Source organism: Herpailurus yagouaroundi, unplaced genomic scaffold, assembly GCF_014898765.1.
Source record: "Herpailurus yagouaroundi ecotype Mexico unplaced genomic scaffold, PumYag 162, whole genome shotgun sequence".
NCBI lineage: Eukaryota > Metazoa > Chordata > Mammalia > Carnivora > Felidae > Herpailurus > Herpailurus yagouaroundi.
The window spans coordinates 72,344,654-72,372,635 of record NW_024412403.1 but is presented as its reverse complement, the minus strand read 5'-3'; the positions used below and the strand labels follow the sequence as shown (position 1 = coordinate 72,372,635).

Genomic DNA, 27,982 nt, shown 5'->3' with positions numbered 1-27,982 from the left:
CTCTTGACTTCGGCTCAGGTTATAATCTCACAGGCTCTTGAAGATCAAGCCTCACATCAGGTTCTGCACTGATAGCTTAAAGTCCACTTGGGATTCTCTCTGTCTCTCTCTCCCTTTGTCCCTAGTCCACACACACTCTTTCTCAAATTAAATAAAATAAACTTAAAAAAATAAAAGTAATAAATTAGGCTAATAATTCTGTATAACATACTATATCACATACCATAATATACTAGTGATTATACTACATATTAATCATTATAATAAGATATTGGAGCCTACATTTGAACTCCCAACAGAAAGTTAGGTTGCATCTAGGGCTTGCAGGCTTTTTTTGAGACAGTCTAGTGTCAGAATAAAAAAAGAAAAGAAAAACCCTTCAAATCAAAAATATCCTTCTGGAGGTATTATGCTAAGTGAAATAAGTCAGTCAGAGAAAGACAGATATCATGTTTTCACCCATATGTGGAATTTGAGAAACTTAACAGAAGACCATGGGGGAAGGGAAGGGGGGAAAATAGTTACAACAGAGAGGGAGGGAGGCAAACCATAAGAGACTCTTAAATACAGAGAACAAACTGAGGGTGGATGGGGCGGGTGAGAGAGAAGGAAAAATGGGTGATGGGCATTGAGGAGGGCACTTGGTGGGATGAACACTGGTTATTGTATGAAAGCGAAGAACCACGGGACTCTACCCCAAAAAAACAAGAGCACACTTAACACACTGTATGTTAGCCAATTTGACAATAAATTATATTAATACAAAATTAATTAATTAATTTTCAAAAATCCTTTCGGGACCCAGCTCTTCCTTGCCTTTGCATATTATGCTTTTTAGTAGATTGATTCGTACCATTGCTCTGATTCTCCAAACCTCATTCTTTCAAACAGGGTCCTCTCCCTCAGCCTCTAAACCCTAGCTCTTGAAGAACTTAAGAACTTGCATGATCATTGCACAAAATAAGCTAATCTGCATATGATTAACACTGACACCTGATCTAGCCAAACTGAAGACCTCCCAGTTTACCAGGAGCCTGGGGGAGACAGTAGCCTCCTGAGCCCCATAGCCAGGCCTCCCCAACTTGTTTCCCTTCCCAAGCTAGTCACTCAGCACAAATTATACTGTAGCCCCCTCATTTCCAAGAGCCGACCTGCCACCCAGAACAACCCCAGACTCTTGCTCCAAACAACATTTTGGCTCTCTTTCCATGTCACTTTCCCTCAGCCGGCGTGACGGGGGTAGGTTGTGAGGGGAGGGAACATTAACACTAACCTTCTATGTGCTAAGTTAATAGAAATTATTACTATTCCCATTGCGCAAATGGGGAGATCAAGTTTCAGCTAGGAGGTAGCTTGCCAATGGTGACTCCAAAGCCTCGCTCTTTCCCCTGGTGCACTCACTCCGCCTTCTGGGGCTTGACCACAGTCCCTCTCACATCTCCCTTCCTCAAAAGGAGTACCTGCTGGTGACCCCTCCTTCAGGCTCACCACCTCACACCTAAAGCAGTCTCTAAAACCCCAGAAGCTTCATGCTTGTCTCGGTGCGAAACTCATCCTGCAGTATTACACCCACATGGGACAAGTCTTAGTGATTACAATCCTTCTGCCTCCTTCTCCCAACTGACCCTCCCCCACCCTGCTCTCCAGGGCTCCAGGAAGAATTGGTAACAACTGAGGGCTGGAGTGGGGGGAGACAACATTCCAGGAGCACCTGAAGAAATAATTTCAGGGGGCAGAGCAAGGTGAGAAGTTGCTTTGTGTGGGCGAAAGGGAAAATGTCTAGGTTCTTCCCCACCCTTGGAGAGCAGGGAGGGGTCTGGTGTGTGTGGGGGGGGAGTTGGCTGCCATGCCCAGCTGTGGAATGCCTGGGCACAGGGTAGGGTTAATTTATATTTATACACCCTGTCCCTCTTGCTTTACCCACCCTTATTCTCTTCTCTGGGTTCAGAAGGAGACCAGGAAGTACAAAACCTTCACTCAGCTGTAGAAGGTCCACCTTTGAAAGAGCAGGGCTGAAATCATGGGGAGGGGACAGGTGAGGTCAGCTCAGGCTGGGCCTCATACTCCATTTTCCACCACATCTCTTCAGCCCTCCCAGGGAGTGAGGGGTGGCCTCTGCATGGAAGAAGGAGGCAAGGCTAGAAACGCTGCCTGTCCAGCCTCCCACCTCGGGGAAGTTTGATCAAGGGATCAAGTATAGCCATTTCCTTTGGCCATCCAGACTGGCTTGGGAGCTCAGCGGTGACAGTGACAGAGGCGGGGGGGGGGGGGGGCGCGGCGTTTGGGGTTGCCAGGGCCAGCCCAGGATGAAGTGGCCTTCCCTGCTGGACTTCCCTGTAGAAGTCATCCCATACACTTACCCTTCCCAAACTTTCTTCAGAGATTATACTAGCTTGGATAAGTGCCCCCCCAAAATTCATATCACCAAGAACTTCACTGTGACCTTATCTGGAGATAGAATCTTTGCAGATATAATTAGTTACATTAAACAGAGGTCATGGGGCGCCTGGGTGGCGCAGTCGGTTAAGCGTCCGACTTCAGCCAGGTCACGATCTCGAGGTCCGTGAGTTCGAGCCCCGCGTCGGGCTCTGGGCTCATGGCTCAGAGCCTGGAGCCTGTTTCCGATTCTGTGTCTCCCTCTCTCTCTGCCCCTCCCCCATTCATGCTCTGTCTCTCTCTGTCCCAAAAATAAATAAACGTTGAAAAAAAAATTAAAAAAAAAAAAACAACAGAGGTCATACTGGCTTAGTGTGGGCACTACTACAATGACTCATGTCCTTATAAGAAGAGTGAAGGCATCCTTAAGGGACTCCACCTGTTTCTTAACCCACCTGCAGAGTCCGTAATCCACCTGTTATTTTTAGGTCACCTGAGTAATTATCTCATTCCGTTGGGTTCACCTCCACCATTAGACTGTCAGCCTTAGAGACTTAAGGGACCCCACATATTGTAGACATAGCTAATTCATGTTCATTGACTTCTTGCTCTAGAAGGAAGGTCAGAGCAGTCTACAAAGACATACAAGGCCTGATTCTCACCTAAGGAAACGAGCCTAAACGTGCAAGGAGCTTCAGGCACAAAGACTCTCCACCCTGCATTACCTGTAATAAGTACAACTGTAAATAAGCCGTGTCCAACATAATTAAATAAGATATGGTAGTAGTCCACTCAAATGAGTTTTATGAAAAATATGTGAATGAGGTGTTTATAATAATGGGAGAAAATGCCTGGGTTTAAGGTTAGTGGTAAAGTAGGAATCCAAATTTTATCTGTGATATGATAGATTAAAACTATGTGTATGAGGAAGAAGTGAGAAAACTGTCAATGTATTAAGAGAGGTTTTTCTTGGCGGTGAAACATTGATGATGTTTTTCTTCTCTCTACTTTTAAATATTTTCCATATTTGCTATAATGGGCATGTATTGCTTTTATAATGGGGAAAAAAATACTGACTAGTAAGCTTTATTTTAAAAGACAATTTTGGGCCTGGCCTGGACTCTCGGTCAGAAGGCTGAGTTGGAGATGTCTGTCGGCTGTCCTGTCTGAGAGGACAATCTGTCATTGTTCAGTTCCCATAATGACAACACGTCCTGAGTGTTTCCTGGGAACACAGGTCTACCCTAAGGGCAGGGATTCTGGTTGGGGTGCCAGGAAAGTGTGAGGACAACCAGGACAACGAATAAATGCAGGAGGCAAGACAGCAAAGCAGAAAGAGCACTGGAGACCTGGGGCCAAGGCCCACATCAGCCACTCACCGACTTCGTGAACTCGGACACTCCCTTCTCTCTGGGTCTGCACCTCTTCCCTGGTAGAATGAGGAGTGTGACTACATGGGATTGCCCAAGTCTCTTCCAGTTCTAAAGTTATGTTGAGTTCTTTTTTTATTTCAGAATTTCGAAAGGGAAACCTAACTGTAGGCTGCAGAGAGCAAATTTGGGCCCCTGGGGGTTTGACTTAGCACTGTGCCTAACTTCCTGGACTTAGTGTTCTGCTCTTTAAATTTGAGTGAATGGATGCAGGGCTGTGGCCGGGTGCGATCTCTGTGCCCCAGTCCCCTCACCTGCAGATAGAATAGGGCAATGACCGTGCCTACTTCATGAAATTGCTGTGGAGATGAAATGCGTTAGTACGAGCGGACCTCTTAGAACACAACATCGCTATTATTATTATTGTTATTATTATTATTTTAAATGCTTATTTATTTTGAGGGAGAAAGACAGTACAAGTGGGGGAGGGGGAGAGAGAACGAGAATCCCAAGCAGGCTCCACTTTCAATACAGAGTCCAATAAGGGGCTCAGTCTCATGAACCATGAAATCATGACCCGAGCTGAAATGAAGAGTCAGACGCTTAACTGACTGAGCTACCTAGGTGTCCCAGAACATCACTGTTATCAAAGCATGAGCCAGGGTGCCTCGGTGGCTCATTCGGTTAGGCGTCTGACTTCGGCTCAGGTCATGATCTCACTGTTTGTGGGTTTAAGCCCTGCATCAGGCCCTATGCTGACAGCTCAGAGCCTGGAGCCTGCTTCAGATTCTGTGTCTCCCTCTCTCTCTGCCCCTCCCCTGCTCACATTCTGTTTCTCTCTCTCTCTCAAAAATAAACATGAAAAAAATTAAAAAAAATTTTTTTAAAGCGTGAGCCTTTCAGAGATTGTTTGTGTCACTGGGATGGTAGCCACCCTGGAAACGGGCAGAACTCTGAGCCACCTGCCCCTGCTCATCTCAGTAGATGGCAAGACTTTCCTTCTCTCACCAATACTCATTTAGATGGGTTGGAACTGCAAACCTTTCATGCCTTTTGCTTTTTCTGCTTTGTTACAGTTTGCCTGTAGCTTTGCTTGGAAAAGGAGAATCTATTGAGTCAATGTGTTTATCTTCTTTATTTCTGGTTAGTTTCTCTTTCTAGTTAAAACATACAGAAAATTTTAAGCTCATAGTACATCAGGGGGATGTTTAGATCTAAAATAAACTCGCCAAAATAAAGAAACAGGAAGGACTCATTTAATACATGCACTTTTTCCTTTAGAGATTCTAACTTTTCTTTTAGACTAAGAGCACCATTCCTTTTAATTAGTATAGGTCATCTTATTTCTGGTGACATTTTAGGTTTGGACATGTTCTAAAAGCAGAATACGTTAGTAAGATGTTTTAAACAACTGAATGGTTCTTATCAAGTCATCAGCCTAAAGCTGACATCTAAACACTCTGAAACATAAACACTCTAAAAATGACCATCCTTACTACATTCCATCAGAAGTTGGCCTCATATTTACAATGTATTTTCCCTAAAATACAACAAAAAATTGGCTGAGAAATTTCTGCTTACATTGTGAATCCTATTTCTCTACTGCCTTCTATTTTTTTTAGGACTTGCCTTTTTACATCAAGTGTTTTGACAAACACAAATTAAGGGCTGTGTGGCAAATAAATAAATAAATAAATAAATCAGAGTAAATGGATAAACTTAGATTTCTGGGCCTCAAGTCGGTACTTCCCATGGGCCTCTGCCTGCATACTCAGGATGGCTCCTCCTTCACAGAGACACCAGGCGAGGAGATGCTGCTTGTGTAGGCCTTATACCCATCCCCCATCCCCCACCCGGTAGCCCCCACCCCCATAAGTAAAATGAGAAGGGAAATGAGCTAATTGGCATGAAAATACTCAGCACTTTTAAAGAAATGGACTGAGAAACCCAATCTTGGGAGAATGACAGGGGCCTTTATGTGGCCCAAAAGGCCACAGCCCTTGCTTTCACCAGGGTCTGGGAGCCAAGGCCCTGGGAGCAGAGCTGCCCTTTGTCACCTTGGCGAACCCAACACCTGTTAGAGCTGTCCTGAGTTGGTGGGGGCTGGGGTGAGGGGGAATAGCCGGGACCTTGCACCACTGCCTTGGCTTGAAAGCCGAGAAGGAGCTAGCAGCTGGAGGCTGCCAACTAACCACGCCCCTTGCAGCTGGACCACAGTCCTTCCTTAAAGGCACATCTCCATGTCTGCCTGGGGGAATTAACAGCCGGTTCAGCACAAAGTAAGCACTCAGCACATGTTCAATCCCTTCTTTTCCTCTGGAGGCAGGCTGACCACAGACTGCAGCTTTGTGTTCTGTGGTCTGGGCCAAGCGGTCAGGAGAGCATTCTCCAATTTCCCTTGATCACCCGACCTGAACCAGGACTCAGCAATGATGGAGCATGTGTTCATCTCCCTGAGGCTGGGTTCTCTCCCACATGAGATAGGGGGTTGATATGCACCTCACAGGGTTATGGGGACATACATGGGGCCCAGCACTCCAGTTATAAGTCTTTATGTTTAGGACTTAATAAATCAGATTAATAAATGTCTGCCTTCCTGCACCATCTCAGTCTAGGTACCTTAAATCTGATGAGAAATAAGTTTATTAGCAGCATGAGGGTCTATCGGGGCACAAATTATAAGGATGTAAGCAATTTTAGCCACCACTCCCCCCCGCCCAAAACCCAAAAAACTAGGACCTCCTGCTCCTGCTCCAGTTAGCTTAGAAGAGAAATCTCTCTTTAGGATCTTGACTTCACTGCCCAGAACCCAGGCTGAGTCTGTTCAAGCCAAGTCTGTAACTTTCTTTCATGTGAAAAGGTCATAATCTTGTCCTTGCTCCAGTTTACTTATACCCCAAGTCCAGACTGACCTCTCTTGGTGCTCCCCACAAAATATCAGCTTAAAGTTGGTTTCACGTTCCTGCCCATGAATAAACCCCACAGTCTTCTGGCCTAGGAGATCTCTACCTGGCAAAACAGAGAGAATCCACTCATTGCCTCCCCTCTTACTCACCCCTTTGAGTCCCCATCAGATGCCTTGGGAGGGGAAAAGGAAGGACAAAAGACAAAGAGAGAAGCATTTGTTACAGAGACCCAGAAACATCCCAGCTCTGGAATATGGGCGAATTAAGAAGGAGCCGGGCTAAAAGGGAAACCGAGAGAGGACTTGAGGCAGGCAGGGAAAAGATGAATGAGATTTGCATATGCCAATGTCTAAACCCCACTGGGACACAGCAAAGACCCTGAAATGCATATGGGCCTGGAAATTCTTTTCCACACTCCTCCTTGTCACCTGGCTGCCCTTTTCAGTTTCTAGCCTTAGGGATGATGTTAGGATGAAATGAGGGGCCACATGCCCTTTCCGGGTGTCTTAACATTTCTAAAGCATTTTAATATGTATGAGCTCACAATCTTTGAGGTGTTATTTGACAGAGATACTTTGCTTGACCACATCTTAGTCTCTGGAACCTTCTTCTAGGCCCATATATGTACTTCCTTGTAAAATCCAGTTTTAGTAAGAACCCTGTGAGTTCAGTTCAGCAACAGTGCTCCATACTCAATATCTGGTCGCCTCAATGTCCTATCTGGTCCCTCATCCCCCACTGTCCCCCAGGTGATGTTTGATCACCCTGGCCTGTCTTTGGCAAGAGTCCAGTTAGGTTGGTTTAGCCAGAATCCCACTTACCACTGGTGTTTTCTCTTAGTAGTTTCCCATCCACTGACCAACCCCCCCAACCGCCTCCCCCCCACCCCACTCCTTAACTATAAATTCCCATTTGTCCACGTTGTATCCAGAGTTGAGCTTGGTTCTATCCTGAAGTCCTTCCCCCTACTGCAAGGGTCTTGAATAAAATCTGGTTTTACCGCTTTAATTACTGTCCAGCTTTGGTTTTCCCTTGACGTATTATGCCTGTTTTATAGATAAGGAAAACAAGGTTCAGGGAGGCTATGACTTACCTTGGGTGGCAGATTCAAGCCCAGGTGTCCTAATGCCCAGTGGAATCTTGGCGATCACAGTGGCCTCTGAAAAACACTATGCCTCTGGTCTTCCTTGCATTGGAAAGTGGGAGTTTATCTGTGACGTCAGGTCAACAGTGTGTCCAACTCTTACTTTGGTCTAACCTGGAAAGTTTTTTTCTACTCTGTAGATGGACACTATAGTCCAGACAGTGTCACCAAACAAAACACACAGCAGGTTAATAGAGAAAACTCATGACAGAAATATTATTAAGAAGGCCAAGTTGGGTCTTGGTGTCTATGTAAATTCTCTTCAGTGATATCCCCCTCCTATTCTGTCTAGGTACTCTATGCCTGAAATGTCCGTTTACCTTTATGGGTTTCCTGCTCTCAGGAGAGAATGGGAGCAATTCATCCAAACAGAGGTACAGGGACTGGTGGGGACACCATGTTACTTTTCTGCAGTATCTACATTCTAACTGGAAGATCTGGCCTTTGTGCTCTGGCTGTAATTGGACTTTAGCTTCAGTGAGCAAGAAGCCAACAGGTGGTGGGGCCTTCATGGTCCTCTGAAGTGGCATCACAGTGTCAGCCATTTACTCCTCTTTGGATATGGCTCGCTCTGCCTGGGAATGTGGAAATGCTAAATTCCTCATCCTGGGCTGTGCGGTGTCTGAGAGCCTGAGCTCCTTGCTTTGTGACCAATCGCTCCACAGATTCCCACACTCAGGAAACCAAGTCTTGAGGAACCAGAAGCAGGGGTTTGTGCTGTGGCAAAGGATGGGGGAATATCTCCACTGTTTTCCTTTGTGGAGCTACACCAACTACCCTCCCTTCAGAACTTTGCCCAGCACACCCTGTCTGGGGTTCCTGTCCCTTCTTGGTTGTGAGCAAGTCACAATAAGTAAAAATGGGGTGCCCTGAGCCTTAAGATCTCCAGAAAAATCTCAGTTTCTTGTGGGATCACTATTACTTCTCCCCTGGTTCTACCCTCAACCACCCATCCCAGATCCCTCAAGCCACTTTCCCAGGTTGCCTTGGGCTCTCTGGACCCTGGCTCTGTGCTCCCTCTTCTAGAAAGAAGAAACCCACCATTTGGTGAGAGTCTGCCACGTGCCTGGTGCTGAGCAGATATTCTGAGCCCAACACCTCTTTCCAAAATTTACATACAGGGTATTTCTGATTCCTACAATGTTCCCCCCCACCGCCCCACTTCCTGTGTTTCTTAGGGTCTCCTCAAATCTCATCCTCCAATTCATACAGCCCTAAACTCACTCCTTCTTGGCCCCTTTGTTCCCCATTCTTCTCTGCCATTTCTTCTGAAAGGCTCCCTCCCACCGACGCAGTCCAAAGCTTTGGCTGGACAAGGCAGCCCTTGGGAGGGAGAGGAGGGTCCAGGATCCCAGGCAGGAGGGTGGCCCACTCATTCCCAGTGTGCCCTGGTTTCCATCCCCCACATCCTCCTCCCATCCCTCCCCCTAATTGGCTCAGGCTGACCAGGGACAGAGCAATAGGTATATCAGCGTTTTCTTTTTTTCCTGGTGGGGGAAAGAGGTGGAGATTGAGGAAAGAAAAGACGGAGCAAGGATGATTGGCATGGGGCCCCGCCTTCTTTTGTCCTCCTCCCTTGGTACTCTGGCCCCTCAGGGAAATACACCTGTTTCAGACCAGCAGCTGGTACAGACAAGTTCACCTCTGTTCCTTACCTGTTCCTCATACCCACTGCTTCTGTGCTGAAGAGCTTCCCTGGGGGAACCTGAGGGACTCTTTCTGGAGCCATGAGGGGAGCCCAGTGGAGGAGGGTCCCCTGGGTGTTCCTGAGCTGTTTATGTTCCCGTCTCCTTTGGCCAATGGTCCTGGGTAAGTGATGCACCTGGGGCAGCATTCTGGGGCAGGGAATGGCTGACTTCAGGGAGCCGGGGCTGGGGGAAGGAGAGAGAGGGAAGGAGGGAGAGAGAAGGGAGAGAAGTGATGAGACAAGAGGAGGAGAGAAGTGGGGAGAACACTAGAGAAACAGAGAAAAGAGGAGATAGAGACAGTGAGAAGCAGAGAGGTGCTTAGCGGGCAGGAGTGGCCTGGTTTTGGGAAACCCACTGGGGGAAATATGGTTTTATTTTGTGGGGAGAGAGACAGGTAGGTGGAACTGTAGAAAGAGAGAGAGAGAGGGAGAGTTGAGGAGAGAGGCTGACACAGAGAAAACAGGAAAGCCGGGTGACAGAACGTGAAGGAAAACTGACATAAATATGCAGAGTCTGAGGAAAAGACAGTGAGAAGCAGATGAATGAGACAGAGAGAGAGAGAGAGAGAGAGAAAGTGGGGAAAACCAGAGGCAGACCTGAAAAGAAAGGGACGAGGAAAAAAAGAGGCAGACTGACTTAGAAATAGGCGAGACCAGAGAGCAGCTGAGGTGTGGGGCAGTTGGCTTCTTGCCTCTGACCTGAGGTTGAAAAACCTCCTCTTGGGATAATGCCTTCAGGGCAGGACTCATAGGCCTGGTGTTAGCATTGGCCTCCTCCACACTCCACTTCCTTTCTATGAATGGGGTGGAAGCAAGGCCTGTTGGAGAAGTTCACCCTGTATCCTGTAGTCTTCCTCCAAGCTGCTCCTGGCTCCAGGACCAGGTTTTATTCTGAATTTCTAGATGTTTGAGCCTTCTGAGAGGCTCTGGGGCTCAGAAGAGGATGAGGGGTCAAAAGCCCAGACCAAAGAAATAGTCACCCCTCAATAGGCCTGGGGAAGCTTTCACCCAAGGGATCATTTCTTGGGAGTGGGCCAGAAAGAGTATATTCTATTACAGATATTAAGACAGATAGTACTGGTGAAGTGGAATACTCTGCCTTCCTTGATATGTTTAAGGGCTTGGCTAAGAGCAAATGAAACAACTACCACTTCCCCAACCCTCCAACCCTCCCACCATACCCCCCTTTACCTCTGCCCAAAATACTCATCACATCATAAGGAAATGGAGGCTGGAAGGAGCCTGCAGTGGCAAGCCACTTAGGAGTAGAAGAGAGGGATATGGAAGGGGTGTCCATGGGGGTTAATGACCATAGGCAATGGGGAGAAGGTGGCTTGGATTTAGGGGCCCTGGGGCCCAGTGTTGGCTTTGCCACTAACTGATCTGGTTCCTATATCTAGGTCCTATTGTCCTCTCTCTCTCCAGGCCTTGGTTCCCCTATGTAAAAAATCAGGTGGTGAATGGCATGACCTCTGAATTCCCAAGTTCTTAAGTTTTGATATTCTGTGATGTAAAGTCAACAGAAAAAAGTGTTCAGTCCCAGCTCTGTACTTAGTCCTGTCTTAGGGTCCTCCAGCTCAGGAGGAACCAGGAAATCCATGAAGAAGAGCTCAGAGGACAAGAACTGAGGTGGGAGGAAAAAGCCTTGGGGATCCGTGGGGTATGAACAAGAGAAGGAGTAAAGGACCATGAAGGTGAGGACCTGAAAGAAAGGATGCCTTGGAGTGCTGGGGCCTGTACATTGTTAAGGGGACAAGATGGAGCAGAGCCCACAAAGAAGGTGGGCATGGGTGGGAAGAGATGCCTCAAGCATCTGGCTGAGCATTTAGAGGATGTGAGGGAAAAAACAGTCTCCATTGGACAGATAGTTGCCCCCCCCCCCCCCCCGCCTTATGTGCTCCAAGAAGCTTCTGGGAAAGTAGAAAGTGGTCTCCCATTCCCTTGGATTGCTGAGGGTGACATATGGGTGAACTGCCTAACAGAAACTAGGACCTGTTTCCACACTTGCTGCCAGTACCCTCACCCAGGCCTGGCTCATCCCTGGAATAGGTGTCAGAGCCTCTCCACCAGAAAGAAAAACACTACAGTTTCCACAAAGATGCTACAGTGGAAATGGCTTCTTGAAGGAAAAGCCCAGCTGTCAAATGTGAAAGGGGAAAAGGAGGGTGGACAGAGGTGGGCTGGACAGGGAGTCAATGGAAACTCAATGGCTACCAGTGGCTCCCAGCAAGAGTGACTCTGAGGAAGCCTGGCGACCCTGATTCCACAGTCTATGGCAAGGAAACTGGGTCAAAATAAAACTCAGTTGCTGGGGCACCTGGGCAGCTCAGTCAGTTAAGCCTCAAATTTCAGCTCAGGTCATGATGTCACAGTTCATGAGCTTGAGCCACACATTGGGCTCTGTGCTGACAGTACATAACCTGCTTGGGATTCTCTCTCCCCACCCCACCTTCTCTGCCCCTCCCCCATGTGCACACAGGTCTCTCTCTCTCTCTCTCTCTCTCTCTCTCAAAAACAAATAAATAAACTTAAAAAAAAAAACCCAGTTGCCAATACTATCAGTGGCCCAGTAACTGAGGGGCTGCTGCCCTGCCCTGTGCCCCCATGGGAAGGTTACTGGGCTGCCACAAGTGTAGGACAGAGGAGATTGCTGTCACAGAGGACCCCAGAGAGAAGGGTCTTCTGCTCTCCCTCTCTCAGAGAATCTTCAGTCTATCTGTCAGTCTGGGAGAGTCCTACCCAACTTGCCACCAAGGGCACAGGACATCTTCCCCACCCCAGGAAACTCTCACTGTGCTTGGAGACACTGAAAAAGAGAGAACCCCTGAATAACAGTTCCTAATAAGAAAATAGATCAAATTTAGGCAAGTGGCTTAGCAAAATGTACAGCAAAGAGCAGGAACTTCAAATCAGAAGACACTGAGTGAATGTTGCCACTTAGCCAGCCTAAGGACACATGAGAAAAGTCCCTTTAGTTTGGTGTCTTTAATGGCAAAATGAGTTAAATGGGAAAGGACTATTTCATAAGGTTGTGGTGAGGATAAAATGAGGTAGTATATGGTATAAAGTAGAAGAGCCATAAAATCTTGTTTGAGAGAAGGGCTGCTGCTACCTTTTAGAGCTGGGGAGATTGGGGGTGAGGAGGGTGAAGCCAAGAATGGAAAGGACACTTCTATTGGCTCGGGCATTTCCATTCACCCAAGGACCCTCTAAAAGGCCATCCCTGTCCTTCCTGTGGGCTTGCAAGGGCTGGCTCGGCTTATTTAGAATGTGGCTTATCATGTGAACTGACCCTGAATGCCAGCTCTGCCATTGGGCACAGCCCCCACTAGAGCTGACACCACTGCTTCTCGGTTCCTTGCCCAGCAATGTTCTCCTGATCCTTGATTTCTGGGCTCAGCTCTGGAGGCTGAGGTTGTCCAGGAAGTGTTTGACATGCAAGTGATTTAGGTCTTCATTCCCGAGAGAGGCCAAGAAGCAGTTGGCTTTTTATGTGTTCAAACAAGTGCTTTGCTGTCTATTCCTTGGTTTCATGGCACTGCTAAATGCTTCAGGGAGGCAGGTAATGCAGCTCTCTGAGCCACTTCATCAAAGGCCAGGACTGAAGACTTTATAGGAGATCTCCTAGTTCCAAACTTCCTCCTCAAATATTCATCTTTCCTTCTACTAGGCTGAATTCATGGCAAGCAGACACTTAGTCATCATTGTTATGCCCATTCCCCAGCACAGAATGGATGAGTTGAGTTGAAATGAATTCAATTTGTTGGCACTTTGCAGAGGTCCAAATACTCAACATCTTGCTTGAGACTCTGAAGAGGCTCCAGGAGCTGGGTGTCTGTGCTTGTGCATGAAGCCTCTACAGTCATGGCCATGGCCATACAGAGGGCACTGGCTTGTGCTGTAGGCAGCTCAGTGTGCATTTTTAAGATATCTATTCTCTACATAAAAGCCCCCAGTGAAAATAGCAGTTTGAGTTCCAAAGTCCTGTTGGTGATGGGCTTTGGGAACTTCAAAGAAGGAAAAAGTTTGGAGTTATTCATTCACTTGTTGAACTTTTACTCATGCCAAGTGCTCTGGACATAAAGATGAATTAACTCATGCATAGTTCCTGCCTCCAAAGCTTTTTAAAGTTCACACAACCAGTAAGTTGGGCAGCTGGGACTAGAATCCCAATTTCTGAACTCTTCGTTCACTGTGTTTTCATTGTATAACACAAACTTTTACAAACAAATCTCTAAACCAGCCCAGCCCACCAATGAGGATGAACAGAAACACTCACAACCCCTGTGAAGACAGTCATTCATTCATTCATCCATTCATCCGTTCATCCATCCATCCACCCATTCATTCATTTGTTCATACATTTGTTAATTAAACAACTATTTTAGGAGTGCCCAACATTGTTCTAGGGCAGCATTGTGTGTACATAGTGAGGGATGGAACAGACAGGGCCCAGCCTCCTAGATCTAAGATCTAGTATGCAGAAAGACATAAAATAAGTATAGAAAAATTCCCAATAACAAATGTGGTGTTATGTTGAACAAATGTTTTGATGAGAGTAAAATAGACAGACTTCATTTAGATTAGTAAGTTCAGGAAGGTCTCTCTGACCAAGTGCTGCCCTTTGAGCTGAGATGAGAAGACTGAGTAGTAAGTAGTAAGTCAGGTGGAGTAGGAGAGGGAAGAAGCACAAGCCAGGCAGCAGAAGACATGCAGAGGCAGGAAAAAGCTTGACTTGGAAGGACCTGAAAGAGGCAGGTGCTATATCATGCAGGGCTTTGTAAGCCTTGGAATGGATTATGGGTTTTAAGGAACTAAAATGGGTAGACAGTGAGGGGTTTAGGTAGAGAAGTGACATAGTCATATTCGAACTTTGGAATGACTACTCTGGATACAGTAGGGGAAAATGGATTGGAAGTGGACAAGGGTGAAATGGGAGACCAGTTCACTGCTGACTGCAGGAGTCCAGGCAGAAGTTGTTCTGGCTTGCCTGGTGGTAGCAGCGGAGATCTGGGAAGGGAACAGGCAGTTGTGAAAACAGCATCAAGTCACAAGGACTGCTGCCTTCATCAGGATCTGAGAACTTTGTAATCATCAAGGTAACAGACAGTGCAAGTGCCATTTATTGAGCTTAGGTACTGAGCTAAGCATTTCACATGTATCACACACATTGGTATTACAATTATCTACCATCACCCCACTTTTATAGATAAGGACCTCAAACCTCAGAGAAGTCAAGTAACTTGCCCATGTCACACAGAGAATGTTGATCAGTTTGACTCTAGAACATGCTTTTAACCACCCTATGGCCTTGTCAGATTCTGCCATTAATTGTCCATGTCAGGCTCAGAAAGATCCTAGTTAGGTGGTTCCAGAAGCACCATGTCTGTCAAGAATCACAGATAAAACAACCAAGCAAACACCAAATCACAGTAGTTACTACAATCTTGTTTTCTCGGTTCATTTCCTTCTTCCCTGAGCCAAAGACCAGCTAACCTGTGTTCTGAGAGAACTGGGGTGTTGAAAAAGTCACTGACATCATTATAGCTTCTTCAAGCATCTCTTTCCTATTCCTTCTTAGTAAACGGAGCCACCTCCTTTGAGTTGGTCTGAAATATTTAGGTCAATAACACCATGGGGAAAAAAATTAGAATCTGATCTTCACAGTTGGCTCCAAGGCAAGAAATTTATCCCTCCTTTCCAACTACACCTACTTAAGTCACGCCCCAAACAAATGCCAAGGTGTTTCTTCACCTTGGATACCGTCACAGGTCATTTGACCAAACTTCTGCCAGCATCTGTGTAGTGGCACTAATGTTGCCCTAGTGAAAACCCCAGAAGCTCCAGAACCAAGCAAAGAGATGTCAAGACCCAGCTTTGAACAGATGTTCACAAGCACAGTTCCAACTTTCTTCTTCCCCACCCCTTCCTCTCCTCAGAAGTTCTATCTCTAGGCTCCATCATCTTGGTTTTGGATTTCATGTCTCCCTGGCTTCCATCTGAGGCAGGCACAACCTCCTAGCCTAGGGTTTCCCTTAGAAGTTTAGCTACAGTGGCCTGAAGTCTGATACAGTGGTGGTCACACCTCCCAGGCTGCAACCATGGTGTTGGCCTCCTCCTGGCCCCAGGACCACTGTGACAGTGACAGGAGAAAAAGTGCAGCCTCACCCTCTCTCAGAAATCTCAGTTGGAGCAACCAAAGACCAGGGGACAGAGACACCTGAATTCATTTATTCAACAGATGTCCATGAAGTAATATCTGTATGCCAGCCACATTCTAGGTGCTGAAGATATCATGAGATCAGTAACCCTAAGGACATTCTGAGTTAGCGTCTTTCCTCATCTTGAATTCTAGGAACAATGGAGGAAACATACCCAACAGACAGAATGCTGGTCACAGTTTCTGTTTCCTCTAAGATAAAAATAGAAACAGAAACCATAGCCACAACCTCCATTGTCACCTATTTCAGTTGCTACAGCCATGGCTCTAACAGCCATTGTATATATCATCTCACACTAACTCAAGGTCCCTGAGGGGCAGCTCTTGGAGCTCTCCAGCTCCCAAACCCTGACCACAGAGAGACAGAAGCCTGAAATCACCCACAGTCCAGGAACAGCTCAAAAATTTCATTATTTGGTCACCAAGAATTTCCAAGGGAAGGACAGTCTTCAACCCTGAGAAGCACAGACCCAGATGTGTGTGAGCAACAGTTTCCATGACCTGGTTCTTCCTCTGAGGCTGCACAAGTTACCATGATGAGGGTGAGAGCTGTGCTGGTTCTGAGGCTGACACACACACAAATGACCCTTGGCTCCCTACATGGGGTGGCAAGGCAGGGGGTCCTGCCTCCCTCTGCCGACCTCTTTATACTTTTCAGGGCACCTGCCGCCCATCCATGAGTTCATTTTCTCTTCAAGGCTATCCTCACAGTTGGATGCTTCCTTAGCTCTAGACTGCCCCAGGCACAGCCTGGCAAAGAGCCCCACCAATCAGGAAATAACAGCAGAAAAGTGAAACTTTGGAGGTAATATGGCTCATGGGTTCCTCACCTCCAATTTCAGGAATGACTCAAGACAAACAGACCAGGCACTAAGAATAAACCTCTGCTCACAACACAGGCACGTAAGACATAAGCTTTGTTTCCCTTAAAGGAGTGATTCATCGCACTGTGGGAATGTTATCTTCCACCAGCATCACCACTACGTCCACCACTCCTTCCCCTAAGTCAACAACACACCCATCGCCTCCTCATACCTGTGGAGTCACTAGAGGGCCACACAGGAGAAACAATGTCTATCAATACCATCAACCTCTGCCATCCCTGAAGCCCTGAGAGGACTCAGAGAACTGCTAGGCACCTCTCCTAGACACAGTTTAATAACTGTCTTGCTGAGAGCTCTCTCACTATAGTAGTAGCCAAGAAACCCATGGAGGGTTCCAGGACTCAGAGAAATGCCCCACCTCAGTGCCAGCCCTGGTGCCCTCACTAGTCCTTGATGCAGGCTCCTCCTCTGAGATAACTTCTTTTAAACTATCTGTTTTAGGCAATATCACACATGTGTCTTCTGACAGTAGTTTCATCACCCCAAGGGGTCAACAACCATCATAACTCACTCTGACATCTTCATGGAAAAGGAGACACCAGGAAAACTGGCAGAAATAGCCTGGAGTCATATCATTTGCCCCTGAAAATGTGCCAAACTGTCCCCAGGGCTCAGACCACTCAGCTTGTGGCAGACCAAGAACTCAGGGCAAGTTAGTCATCTTTTCTCCATCCCTCTACTTCATCTCTCCTGAGGAAGGGTTAGAAGAGCCCAAACTGTGGAGAGACTATACCCTCAGTGACCTCTCACAGCTAAACAATAGCTCACAATTTCCAAGTCTTGATGCTTACCTTTGAGCCCCTGCCCCATCATTTACAAGGCATGCAATGTTGAGCAAGCTACTCAGGCTCTCCAAATCTCAGTTTCCTCATCTGTGAAATGGGAGCACTATTGACTAAGAGAAGCTATAAAACACTATGCAAATATGTGGTATCAACATTTGCATTATTTATAGAGTCAAAATGTACCTAGTGAGAGCAGTACAAAAGAAATCCCTATTCCCAACTGTATGGATCAATTAACCACAAGTCAGTTGACACTCAAGAACTCAAAGAAGGGACAATGTCTCCCACAGAAATGCCTTGGTAATGGGTATTCCTTACAGAAACCACGCTGCAGTACAGACAGGCCTACAGAAAAAACAATTAAACACTCTTCTCAGCCACAACCAGAGGAAGGTCAGTCAGAATCAAATGGCCTCTCTCTAAGGATACATGCTTCAGGACCCTGATTTCCTTATCACAGTTGTGACAGGGCGACAGGAACAATTCCAGTCACCAGTCTCTGTGGCCCTGATAAGACAACCAGACCCATGCCCTTAGGATCCAAGCAGCTACCTTCCAAGGAAGGGCAGTACAGGCATTTTCTAAAGAGGTCCCTGCTAAGGAGGTGATGAGAGACTCTCCTTTATGGTTCTTATTGCTGAATGTCAAGCTGGCAGTGGGTCAAGGTGGGGTGTGGAGCAATCGGGAGGAGCAGTTAGAGGCTGCGGCATTGGTCAGGGTAATAAGGATAACACAGCAAGTGAACAAGAGACCATGGTGGGAGAAATAATTTGGAGGAATAATAGTTGGTACCAAACTATGACGCTGGAGACAAGGAAGAGGAAAGAATAAAAGATGACTCAGGTATTTCTGTCCTGAGCATCTGGGGGACATGATGTTACAATTAACGTAAGGAAGGAAGATGGAAGAAACAGTTTGAGGAAAAGTTTGGCTTGGTCGTGTTGCATTTGACAGGCCGACAGGAAATCATTGGAAAGGCGAATCTGGAAAAATGGGTGTGAAGTCAGGGTAGAATCACAGATTTGTAAGGTGTAAAAATAGATGTAGTCTAGCCAGAAAGAAAGTGTAGAAAGAAAGGGAAGGGCTGGAGATGACACTCAGAAAGCTGACTTCATCTGGGGGCTGGGAAGAGAAGAGAAATGGCCCAGGGAGCAGAAAGAATGGGGAGAGTGCTGGACGAGCAGAATTGTTCCGCTTCCAGGAGGGCAATGGGTGCGCATAGTAAGGGGACACTGGCTGAGGAGAAGATTGAGGTGGATGCTCAATAAATACTTGTCGACCAGATGAATGGACGGTGCCAGACTTCACAGAGACTAACGAGGACTGAAAAGAAAATTGTTTTTGGTGATTAGAAAGGAGTTGTTTTTTTATTTTTGTTTTTGGGGTTTGTTTTTTTTTTTTTTGGTAATTTTCAGGAAAGTGTTTTTGCTGAGGTGACTGAGGTGGAGGGCCGAGTGTAAGGAGAAGATAGGTGATAAAAAAGAGGTAGAGAGTGTAGAACCATCTTTCAGGAAGCCTGTGGGTGAAACAAAAGATAGGGATAAGGAGACTTATGTCTCTCTTGACGTGAAATAAGTCTTTCATCCATCTTGTGGATTGTTTGTCAACGTGTTTGTCAACAGAAGAGAAGGAGACTCTCAGAGAAGCGATGGACTAAGCCACCTGAGGAGAGAAGTGGGGAGCAGAAAGGGCACTGGGTGTGTCTCTGTGTGTCTCTGTGTGTGTATCCTTTTGGTAGACATTGAGCCAGTCTTCTGGGGTGAGATGAGGGACCGGGTGAGGGCAAAGATGTTTCCTGGTGGAGAGGGTTCTGGGACATAGGAGATCAAGTTAGATGGTCTTTTCGGTGAAGTAGAAGACAGACTTCATAGAAAAAGGAGGGAGAGGAGAAGGAAAGTGTTTCTCTCAAATATCAGCTCTTCGCACTCAAATCCCTAGCTCTCAGCTCTGCAAATATGCTATGTATTTGGGCAGGGCGAGAAAGACAGGCTTCGGCTGTCTAATAATCTGATGGGAGCTGAAGAGCTGGGCTTGCATGCTGGTAAAAAACGAGGTCTGTTAATTCCAGCAAAACTTGAGCACCAAGAATAAGGCTGAAAATATTCTTGAGAACCAAGCTTGATCAAGAACCCAAATTCCCAGTGCCTTACAACTTCAGTAAGGTGGTTTTAGCTTACAAAAAAAATCTTAAGAGCAGATGCTATCATTTTCTTTCAAGGTCCTTAAAATGTGGTCCATTGATCACCGGTATCAAAATCACCCTGGGCATAGGTTAAACGCAGATTCCTGGACCGCACCCAATGCATAGGGATCAGATTCTGGTGGTGGGCCCCAGAATACACTTTTATAGGTTCCCCCAGGGATTTGGATGCATCCTATCTTTTGAGAACCACTTTACTTTTTTAATGTTTTATTTATTTTTGAGGGAGTGCAAGTGGGGGAGGGGGAGAGAGAGAGGGACAGAGGACCTGAAGTGGGCTCTGTGCTGACAGCAGAGACCTCGATGTGGGGCTTGAACTCAAAAACTGTGAGATCATGACCCAAGCCAAAGTCAGTGGTTCAACCAACTGAGCCACCCAGGAGCCCCTTGAGAACCACTTTCTTACCAAAAAGAGTTCTTCTACGGCTCTCCCCACTACCAGGATTTCTTGCACAAGAATAACCCACTCACGTTTAGTAGATTGGGTTATTTGCAAACTGTTTTCCTAAGTTGCTGACTAATCTATTAAAGGAGTGGTTAAAGATTTTTTGTTTAAATGGTGGAGAAAGAAAAATACAGTACTGTAGTTTTTATGCAACTAACTCTAATCTCTTCCTTCTAAGACAAGCCCAACAGATTTAGAGATTTGTTAAGACCGTGCCTACTCCCCTACAGGATAAAACTGAGTTCCTAGCATGAAGAGACTCACTTGCTTTCCTATTTACTGGAGCAGGAGATTCTAATCAACGCAGCCCAGGACTGGAAAGTCTTTTAAACAAAGATTAAGAGGAGGACATAGTCCTGTTTGACAAGATTTAAAATTGATACTACCAAGTACAGATTTTTTCCAAAGGGAGAGAATATTGGGAATCAGGTACTGTTTCATATACTGCTAATGGAACTGTAAATTAGCATGACTTCCCTGCCAAGAAATTGGGCAGGATGTATTAATGACACAAACGTTTCTATAATAGCATTAACCCGGGCACCTGGGTGGTTCATTTGGTTAAACCTCTGATTCTTGACTTCAGCTCAGGTCAGGCTCTGCCCTGACAGCACGGAGCCTGTTTAGGTTTCTCTCTCTCTCTCTCTCTCTCTCTCCCCTCCCCTCCTCCTTGCAGGCACACATGTGTTCTCTCCCTCAAATAAATAAACATTAAAAAAATAACAGCATTAACCAGTAAGTCCACTTACAGAAATCTATGTTAAGGAAATGAGCTGAAATAATGAAAACAAAACAAAATAGTATACACAAAGATAGTCATCAAAGCTTTATTCATAATATCAACACATTGGAAAGCCTACCTGTTCAATAGTAAGTTAGTTAATTAGGGGCTGTCTCTATGATGGAATATTATTTAATGTATAAAGGCAACATCCAATGTCCCATAAAGGCATGGACACACACACACACACACACACACACACACTATCACACATACATAATAGCAACACATGGAACAGGCATTAAGTAAGGTTTGTTAGGGAAAAATTTACAAGCATAGAACCAGTAGAGTGTACAGGATCCTTGAGTTCTCATTATCTCAAGACGGGTGGTTAGAGCTAAGCCCACTGAAGTGAGTGCTCCAGAGGACTGCCCCTGTGCCACAGCCATTTACAGGGAAATGAGAATGGTGATAATGATGTTTTCGTTGAGGGTGGCTCAGTCTGTTAAGCATTAGACTCTTGATTTCAGCTCAGGCCATGATACCCAGGTCATGAGACCGAGCCCCACGTTGGTCTCTGTGCTGGGCATGCAACCTGCTTGAGACTCTCTCTTTCTCTCTCTCTAAAAAAAAAAAAAAAAAGAAGTTTTCAGTTGAGGGAATGGCTTTGTTGGGAAAAGGGGCCTCTAGAGCTCAGCAAGGAGCGTTAATATACAACACCCAAGACCTTGCCATTGGGCTTAGCTGGCCCAGTCCTCCTGGGCCAACATAGCTTGCTGTGCCTCCAAATGGGAGAAGAGAAAGAACTACCACCCCAGATTTGTCTCTCCTCAGGCTGTGTTTACAAAGAATAAATACACAAAGAGATGCTCATAATATTAGGTAAAGTTTTAAAAAATGGATGCAAAGTTATATATACTGGGTAAGTTAAACTATATATATTTTTAAAGCATAGAAAAGAATGCTGGAAGGACACATAATAATATGGTTGTCTGGATAATGAGATTATGGAGTTTGATCTTTCAATTATCCGTATTTTTGCAATTTTAAAATAATGAGTAGATCTTCCTCAACATATTTCGATGAAGTGGTACAACTTTGTCCACAAAGATAAAGCACATTTTTTGTTAGATTTAGTCTTAGGTATTATATATTTGTCACTATCATAAACACTATTATTTAAAAAATATTTTCTTTTGTTGATGTATGGGAATACAGTTATTTTCACATTTTTTTATTGCATATGTAGAGCCTTGCTAAGAATTTAAAATTTGGGGGACTTTATACATAAACAATTATATAATCTGCAAATGATTACAGTGTGTTTCTTCCTTTTCATACCAAAAACAACTTCTCTATACCTTCATATTCTTGTTTATTTTTATTTTTTGTCTTATTGCACTGGCTAGACCTCCAGCATAATGTCAAGTGGAAGTAGTTGTCACTGTCATCCTGGTCTCATTCCAAATTTTAAAGAAAATGTTTCTGGTATTTTAAGTATGACATTTGTTAATGTTTTTTATTGACATTGTTTGACAGGTTATGAGAGTTACCTTTTATTTTTAGTTTGCTAGGAGTTTTAACAGGAATGAGTGTTGAATTTTTTCATATGCTTTTCCTGCATCTGTTGTGATGATTGTGTTTTCCTTTCCATTCTGTTTATATGGTGATTTACATTAATAAAGTTTTATATTCTTGTATTTCTGGCTTAAACCCAGCTTAATCATGATGAATTTTTGATACAAATCCAGTATTGTATTTGGCTTACTAATATTTTTGTTAGGACATTTCTATCTATATTATTATTGAGATTTATTGACCTATAGTTTTCCTTTCTTATACTGTCTTTGGTTTGGGTATTAAAAGTTACAACAGCCGGGGTGCCTGGGTGGCGCAGTCGGTTAAGCGTCCGACTTCAGCCAGGTCACGATCTCGCGGTCCAGGAGTTCGAGCCCCGCGTCGGGCTCTGGGCTGATGGCTCAGAGCCTGGAGCCTGTTTCCGATTCTGTGTCTCCCTCTCTCTCTGCCCCTCCCCCGTTCATGCTCTGTCTCTCTCTGTCCCAAAAATAAATAAAACGTTGAAAAAAAAAAAAAGTTACAACAGCCATACACAATTAGTTGTAAGGCATTCACTCTTCTACTAAGCTCTGGAAGAGTTTGAATAAAATTGGAATTATCCAGGGGATCCTGGGTGGCTCAGTGGGTTAGCGTTTGACTTCGGCTCAGGTCATGATCTCACGGTTCGTGGGTTTGAGCCCTGCGTCAGACTCTGTGTTGACAGCTCAGAGCTTGGAGCCTGCTTTGGATTCCCTCTCTCTCTGCCCCTTCCCTGCTTACTCTCTCTCAAAAATAAATAAAAACATTAAAAAAATGTTTAAAAGCCTTCTGATTTGTGAATGTGGGATGTTTTCATTTATTTATGTCTTCTTTAATTTTTTTAGCAATATTTTGTAATTTTTATTGTACAAGTTTTTTTTTTTTTTTTTAGTTAACTCCTAAGTATTTTTTTCTTTTTGATGGCATTATAAACAGAATTGATTTTTTAACTTCCTTTTTGGATTGTTCATTATTAGTATATAGAAACAAAACTGATTTTTGTGTGTGGACTCTGTATCCTACTACTTCAATGAATTAACTTATTAGTTTTACAATTTTTTGTGTGGAACACTTACAGTTTTGTACATATAGACTTTTGTACGTATATACATGTAACCTAGAGTTTTGTACATATCATCTGCAGAGATAATTTTACTTTTTCCTTTGTAATTTGGATGCCTTTTATTTCTCTTTTTCTTTTCCTTTTTCTTCTTCCTCTTCTTCCTTTTACTCCTTCTCCACTTCCTCCTCCTCTTCCTCTTCCTCTCCTTCTCCTCTTTTCCTTCCCCTTCCTTCTCCTTCTCTTTCCCCTCCTCCTCCTCCTCCTCCTCCTCCTCCTTCTTCTTCTTCTTCTTCTTCTTCTTCTTCTTCTTCTTCTTCTTCTTCTTCTTCCTCTTCTTCCTCTTCCTCTTCCTCTTCTTCTTTTTCCCATAATTGATCTGGTTAGAATTTCTGGCACCTATGTTGAATAGAAGTGGTGAAAGCAAGAATCCTTGCCTTGTTCCTGATCTTATAGAAATAGCTTTCAGGGGCGCCTGGGTGGCGCAGTTGGTTAAGCGTCCGACTTCAGCCAGGTCACGATCTCGCGGTCTGTGAGTTCGAGCCCCGCGTCAGGCTCTGGGCTGATGGCTCGGAGCCTGGAGCCTGTTTCCGATTCTGTGTCTCCCTCTCTCTCTGCCCCTCCCCCATTCATGCTGTGTCTCTCTCTGTCCCAAAAATAAATAAATGTTGAAAAAAAAATTAAAAAAAAAAAAGAAATAGCTTTCAGTCTTTCACCATTGAATATGAAGTCCACTGTGGGATTTTCATATATGACTTGTATTATATTGAGGTCGTTTCCTTCTACTCCTCATTTGTTAAGTGGTTTTTATCACGAAACAGTGTTGAATTTTGTCAAATGCTTTTTCCACATCAGTTGAGATGATCATGTTGCTTTTTTCCCTTCCTTCTGTTGATGTGGTGTATTGCATTGACCAAGTTTTGTATGTTGAATCATCCTTGAATTCCAGGAATAAATCTCAGTTGGCCATGGTGTATAATCCTGAATGAAGCTTGCTACTATTTTGTTGAGGACTTTTGTATCAATGTTCATACGAAATATCAGTCATAAGGGACCAATTTGTCTAGTGATTTGTAGTGATTTGTCTAGTGAACTCTGAATGAGTTAGGAAGTGTTCCTTCCTCTTCAATTTGTTGGAACAGCTTGAAAAGGATTGGTGTTAGTTCTTCTTTAAATGTTTGGTAGAATTCACCAGAAGCCATCAGGTCCAGGGCTTTTCTTAGCTGGGAGATTTTTGATTGTTGATTCAATCTCCTTACAAGTTATAGGTCTATTCATTTTTTATTTCTTTATGATTTAGTCTTGACAGGTTCTGTGTTTCCAGAAAACACATTGACCATTTCATCGAGGTTATCTAATTTGTTGGTGTATAGCTATTCACAGTGCTCACTTATAATCCTTCTATTTCTGTACGATTGGCAGCAAAGTCCCCATTTTCATGTCTGGTGTCAGTAATTTGAGTATTCCCTCTTTTTTATCTTAGCTACAAGTATATCAATTCTGCTGGTTTTTCTCAAAGAATCAACTTTTGGTTTTATTGATTTTCTCTACTGTTTTATTCTCTATTTCTCATATCTCTGCCCTAATTTTTATTATTTCCTTCCTTTTGCTAGGTTTGGGTTTAGTTTGTTCTTCTTTTTTCTAGTTCTTTAAGTTGCAAAGTTCAGTTCATTCCTAATGCTCTTCCTTTTTGTTATCTACTTTTCTTTCTTTTTCTTAATTCACCTTGCTGGAAGTTTGCCTAGTTTATCTTCATTTCTATTCTTAATTATATCCTCCATTCAGCTTTCTTTTTCCTTTTTCTTTCTGATTCTTCTAGTTCACCTTTCCTCTGAGAGTTCTAGATTTATGCAGAAAATATTCAATTTACAGTGTCCTGATCTAAGACTGTGTCTCCTTTTCTTATGGAGCCCTTAACTCTCAACACTTTAGAGCTCAGAAATCTGTAGATTCCTTAAGAGCACTGACTTAACATCTCAGATTTTGACCCTTTCACTCTTAAGTGTTTACCTTTCTTTCTTCTGATCTCAGCTCTGCATTCAGAAAATATTTTCTACACATTATCTGACATTCGTAGGTTTTGTAGTTAAAGACTTATCTCTTTTGCCATATTGCTGGAAATGGAGTTGTATCACTGTGACAAACAAAAATATTTGCTTAAAAATTGGACTATGCTATTGTGAAACTTTTGCTACTGATATTGATTTTAATAGAGATGATGCAGCCTCCGAAAATATATTAATTGCCAAGAATCTATAATAAATTTAGTAAGTTTGGCATGTGTATGGCTTCTGTGTGGTAACTCAAAGCCAGATAATAGAGCAATGCTTAGGAAAATGAAATAAGGTTAATAATAATGTTTTCTAATCTAAACCTTATCTGGATAAACCAAACTTTGGAACTTTATTGAAGAGAATTTATATATAGAATTGAAAGTCCTGTAAACAAATCTACTAATAATTCTGAATAAAGGCGGTCTCCTTTCAAAGTTGAAGCAGACTTGGAGTGCCTGGGCGGCTCAATCACTTAAGCATCTAACTCTTGATTTTGGCTCAGATCATGATCTCACAGCTTCTGAGATTAAGAGCTGCTTTGGTCTCTATGTGACAGTGTGGAGCCTGCTTAGGATTCTCTCTCTCCTTCTCTCTCCTTCTCTCTATCTCAAAATAAATAAACTTAAAAAAAGTAAGGTTGAAGCAGACTCATTTTGGGGTTAAATAGGGAACCAGGGACCTTCTAGCTCAATCCATGCATTTGTCCACACCAGCTTAGAAACATGTCATGTGTCATTAATTACTATTAACAAAGCATAGAAGGAGGCAAGTGAGTTACTTATATTTCAATAAATTAGAGCTGACTCATAATCATTCTCACTAACCTGAAAGTCTAAATTGCTTTCGTAAGATGAGAAAAGTGGTGGAATTATAGTGAACTCTAGGAACTACACTCAAACCTTCTTTGCTGGAAATTTGTCCCTCTTTGAACTTCATCTGTTGGTTCACAACCCTCGTTGGAGGTTCCTAGATATAATTTGAAACTGTACTCAGAGCACAGGGAGAGACTCATGAAAGAGACAGGCCACTCCAGCTTGGTAGGTGGCAGTTTTAATAATAGCAAAGGGAACTGACATTCAGGCTTGGGTGGCAGCAAGATGAATAAATCCCTGCACCTGCCCACCAAATCCCAAAAGTTTATGAAGAGGCCCTATCTGGGCTCAGTCACATTTACTATGCAGGTGCTTTTGACACCACATCACTATCTCAAGGCAATGTCCTTGAGTGGATAGCCTCCAGAAGTGGAAAAGGCAAGCAGAACCCACATTCCAAGAATAAGGAAAGGGGTGAGAAGCCTGAAAGTGCCTAGGCCCAGCTCAGTGAGCAATGAGGGTGCAGGACAGGTCACATCTTTTTGACTACATTCATCAACATAATGCCTTCAACTAGTTATGCGCACTGAGGTTTAAAAAAAAGTTTGAGAACAGCTAGGGAACTAATGAAAACCCAAAAGAATAAGTATCTAAAAGAAAAAAAAACAAAAAAGACTGAATGTTTCTTAAGTTCTTCTTTTGTTTAAAAGAATCAAGGCCTTTAAAATAAAATTCAGGAGGATGGTCTGCTGTACTGATTGAGGATTTGTCTACAACTACTGGGAGTGAAGTCAAATATTTTAAACAAACCAGATTAGTATGTAAATATTCGGCATAGCAAGTAAATTGAAAAAAAATAGGCATGATCAATTAAATTACCATTATGTTATAACATGACCAGGGATAGAGTATGTACTCTCACTCTTTAGTATCTGCTAGATTGGAAGAAATGTTAAAAATGAGGAGGAAAAGTAGATATTTAATTGGCTTTGACAAAAAAAACAAAACTCAGCTCAATAGCCTGCCCAAGATGTAAAATAGAGGTACAATCAACAACATGCTAATTTGTTATTTCTACTCTGATATATCAGCACCTTCCACGAATGGACAGGATCAGACAACACAGACCACTGGAGTACCTCAAACCAGCATCATGAACGAGACCATGACAGACTCTCAAACCAGCACTAACTTGGCTATGAGCAGCCCAAATACTTCATCCCACCTAAGTACACAAACCCTTACACAACACAATTCCCAGGACACAGCCACCTATGGCAACACAGGAAGTTCATCTGCTTCCACTGTCAGCAACAAATATTCCATGACGTCAGATATGTCCAAGTCACTAAACTCCACAGAGAACACTTCAGCCTCTTCAAGTACAAGCAACACACATCAAATGACATCAGAGTTCCGCCAATCACCAATCTCCACAGACACCACTGAAGGAAACACAAAACACACATCATACCCTGAAACACCAAATTTTACTGTAGTCACCTCAATACTCTCAAGGACAACTGGAGTAGAGGAACAGTCCACGGCACCCACTTCCATCACTTCTGCTTCAGAGACAACAGCGTCTTCTCAACGCCACGGGACTCAGACCATGGACAGCATCAGGGAATCTCAAACCAGCACTATCTCAGCAGTGATCACATCAACTCCTTCATCACCCCTAAGTGGACACACCCTTACAGGGGGCATCTCACAGGAGAC

At 44.1% G+C, this 27,982-nt stretch overlaps 1 protein-coding gene across 1 annotated transcript in view; it reads left to right on the top strand.

Moving 5' to 3' along the window:
• Nucleotides 1–9,423: 9,423 nt before the first annotated feature.
• Nucleotides 9,424–27,982, top strand: part of MUC4 (mucin 4, cell surface associated) — a 45,459-nt gene continuing 26,900 nt past the window's right edge. Inside the window, 2 exon segments of the mRNA XM_040484821.1 lie at nucleotides 9,424–9,605; nucleotides 27,352–27,982. Of these exon segments, the coding sequence (XP_040340755.1) occupies nucleotides 9,524–9,605; nucleotides 27,352–27,982 (713 nt within the window). The 5' untranslated portion in view covers nucleotides 9,424–9,523.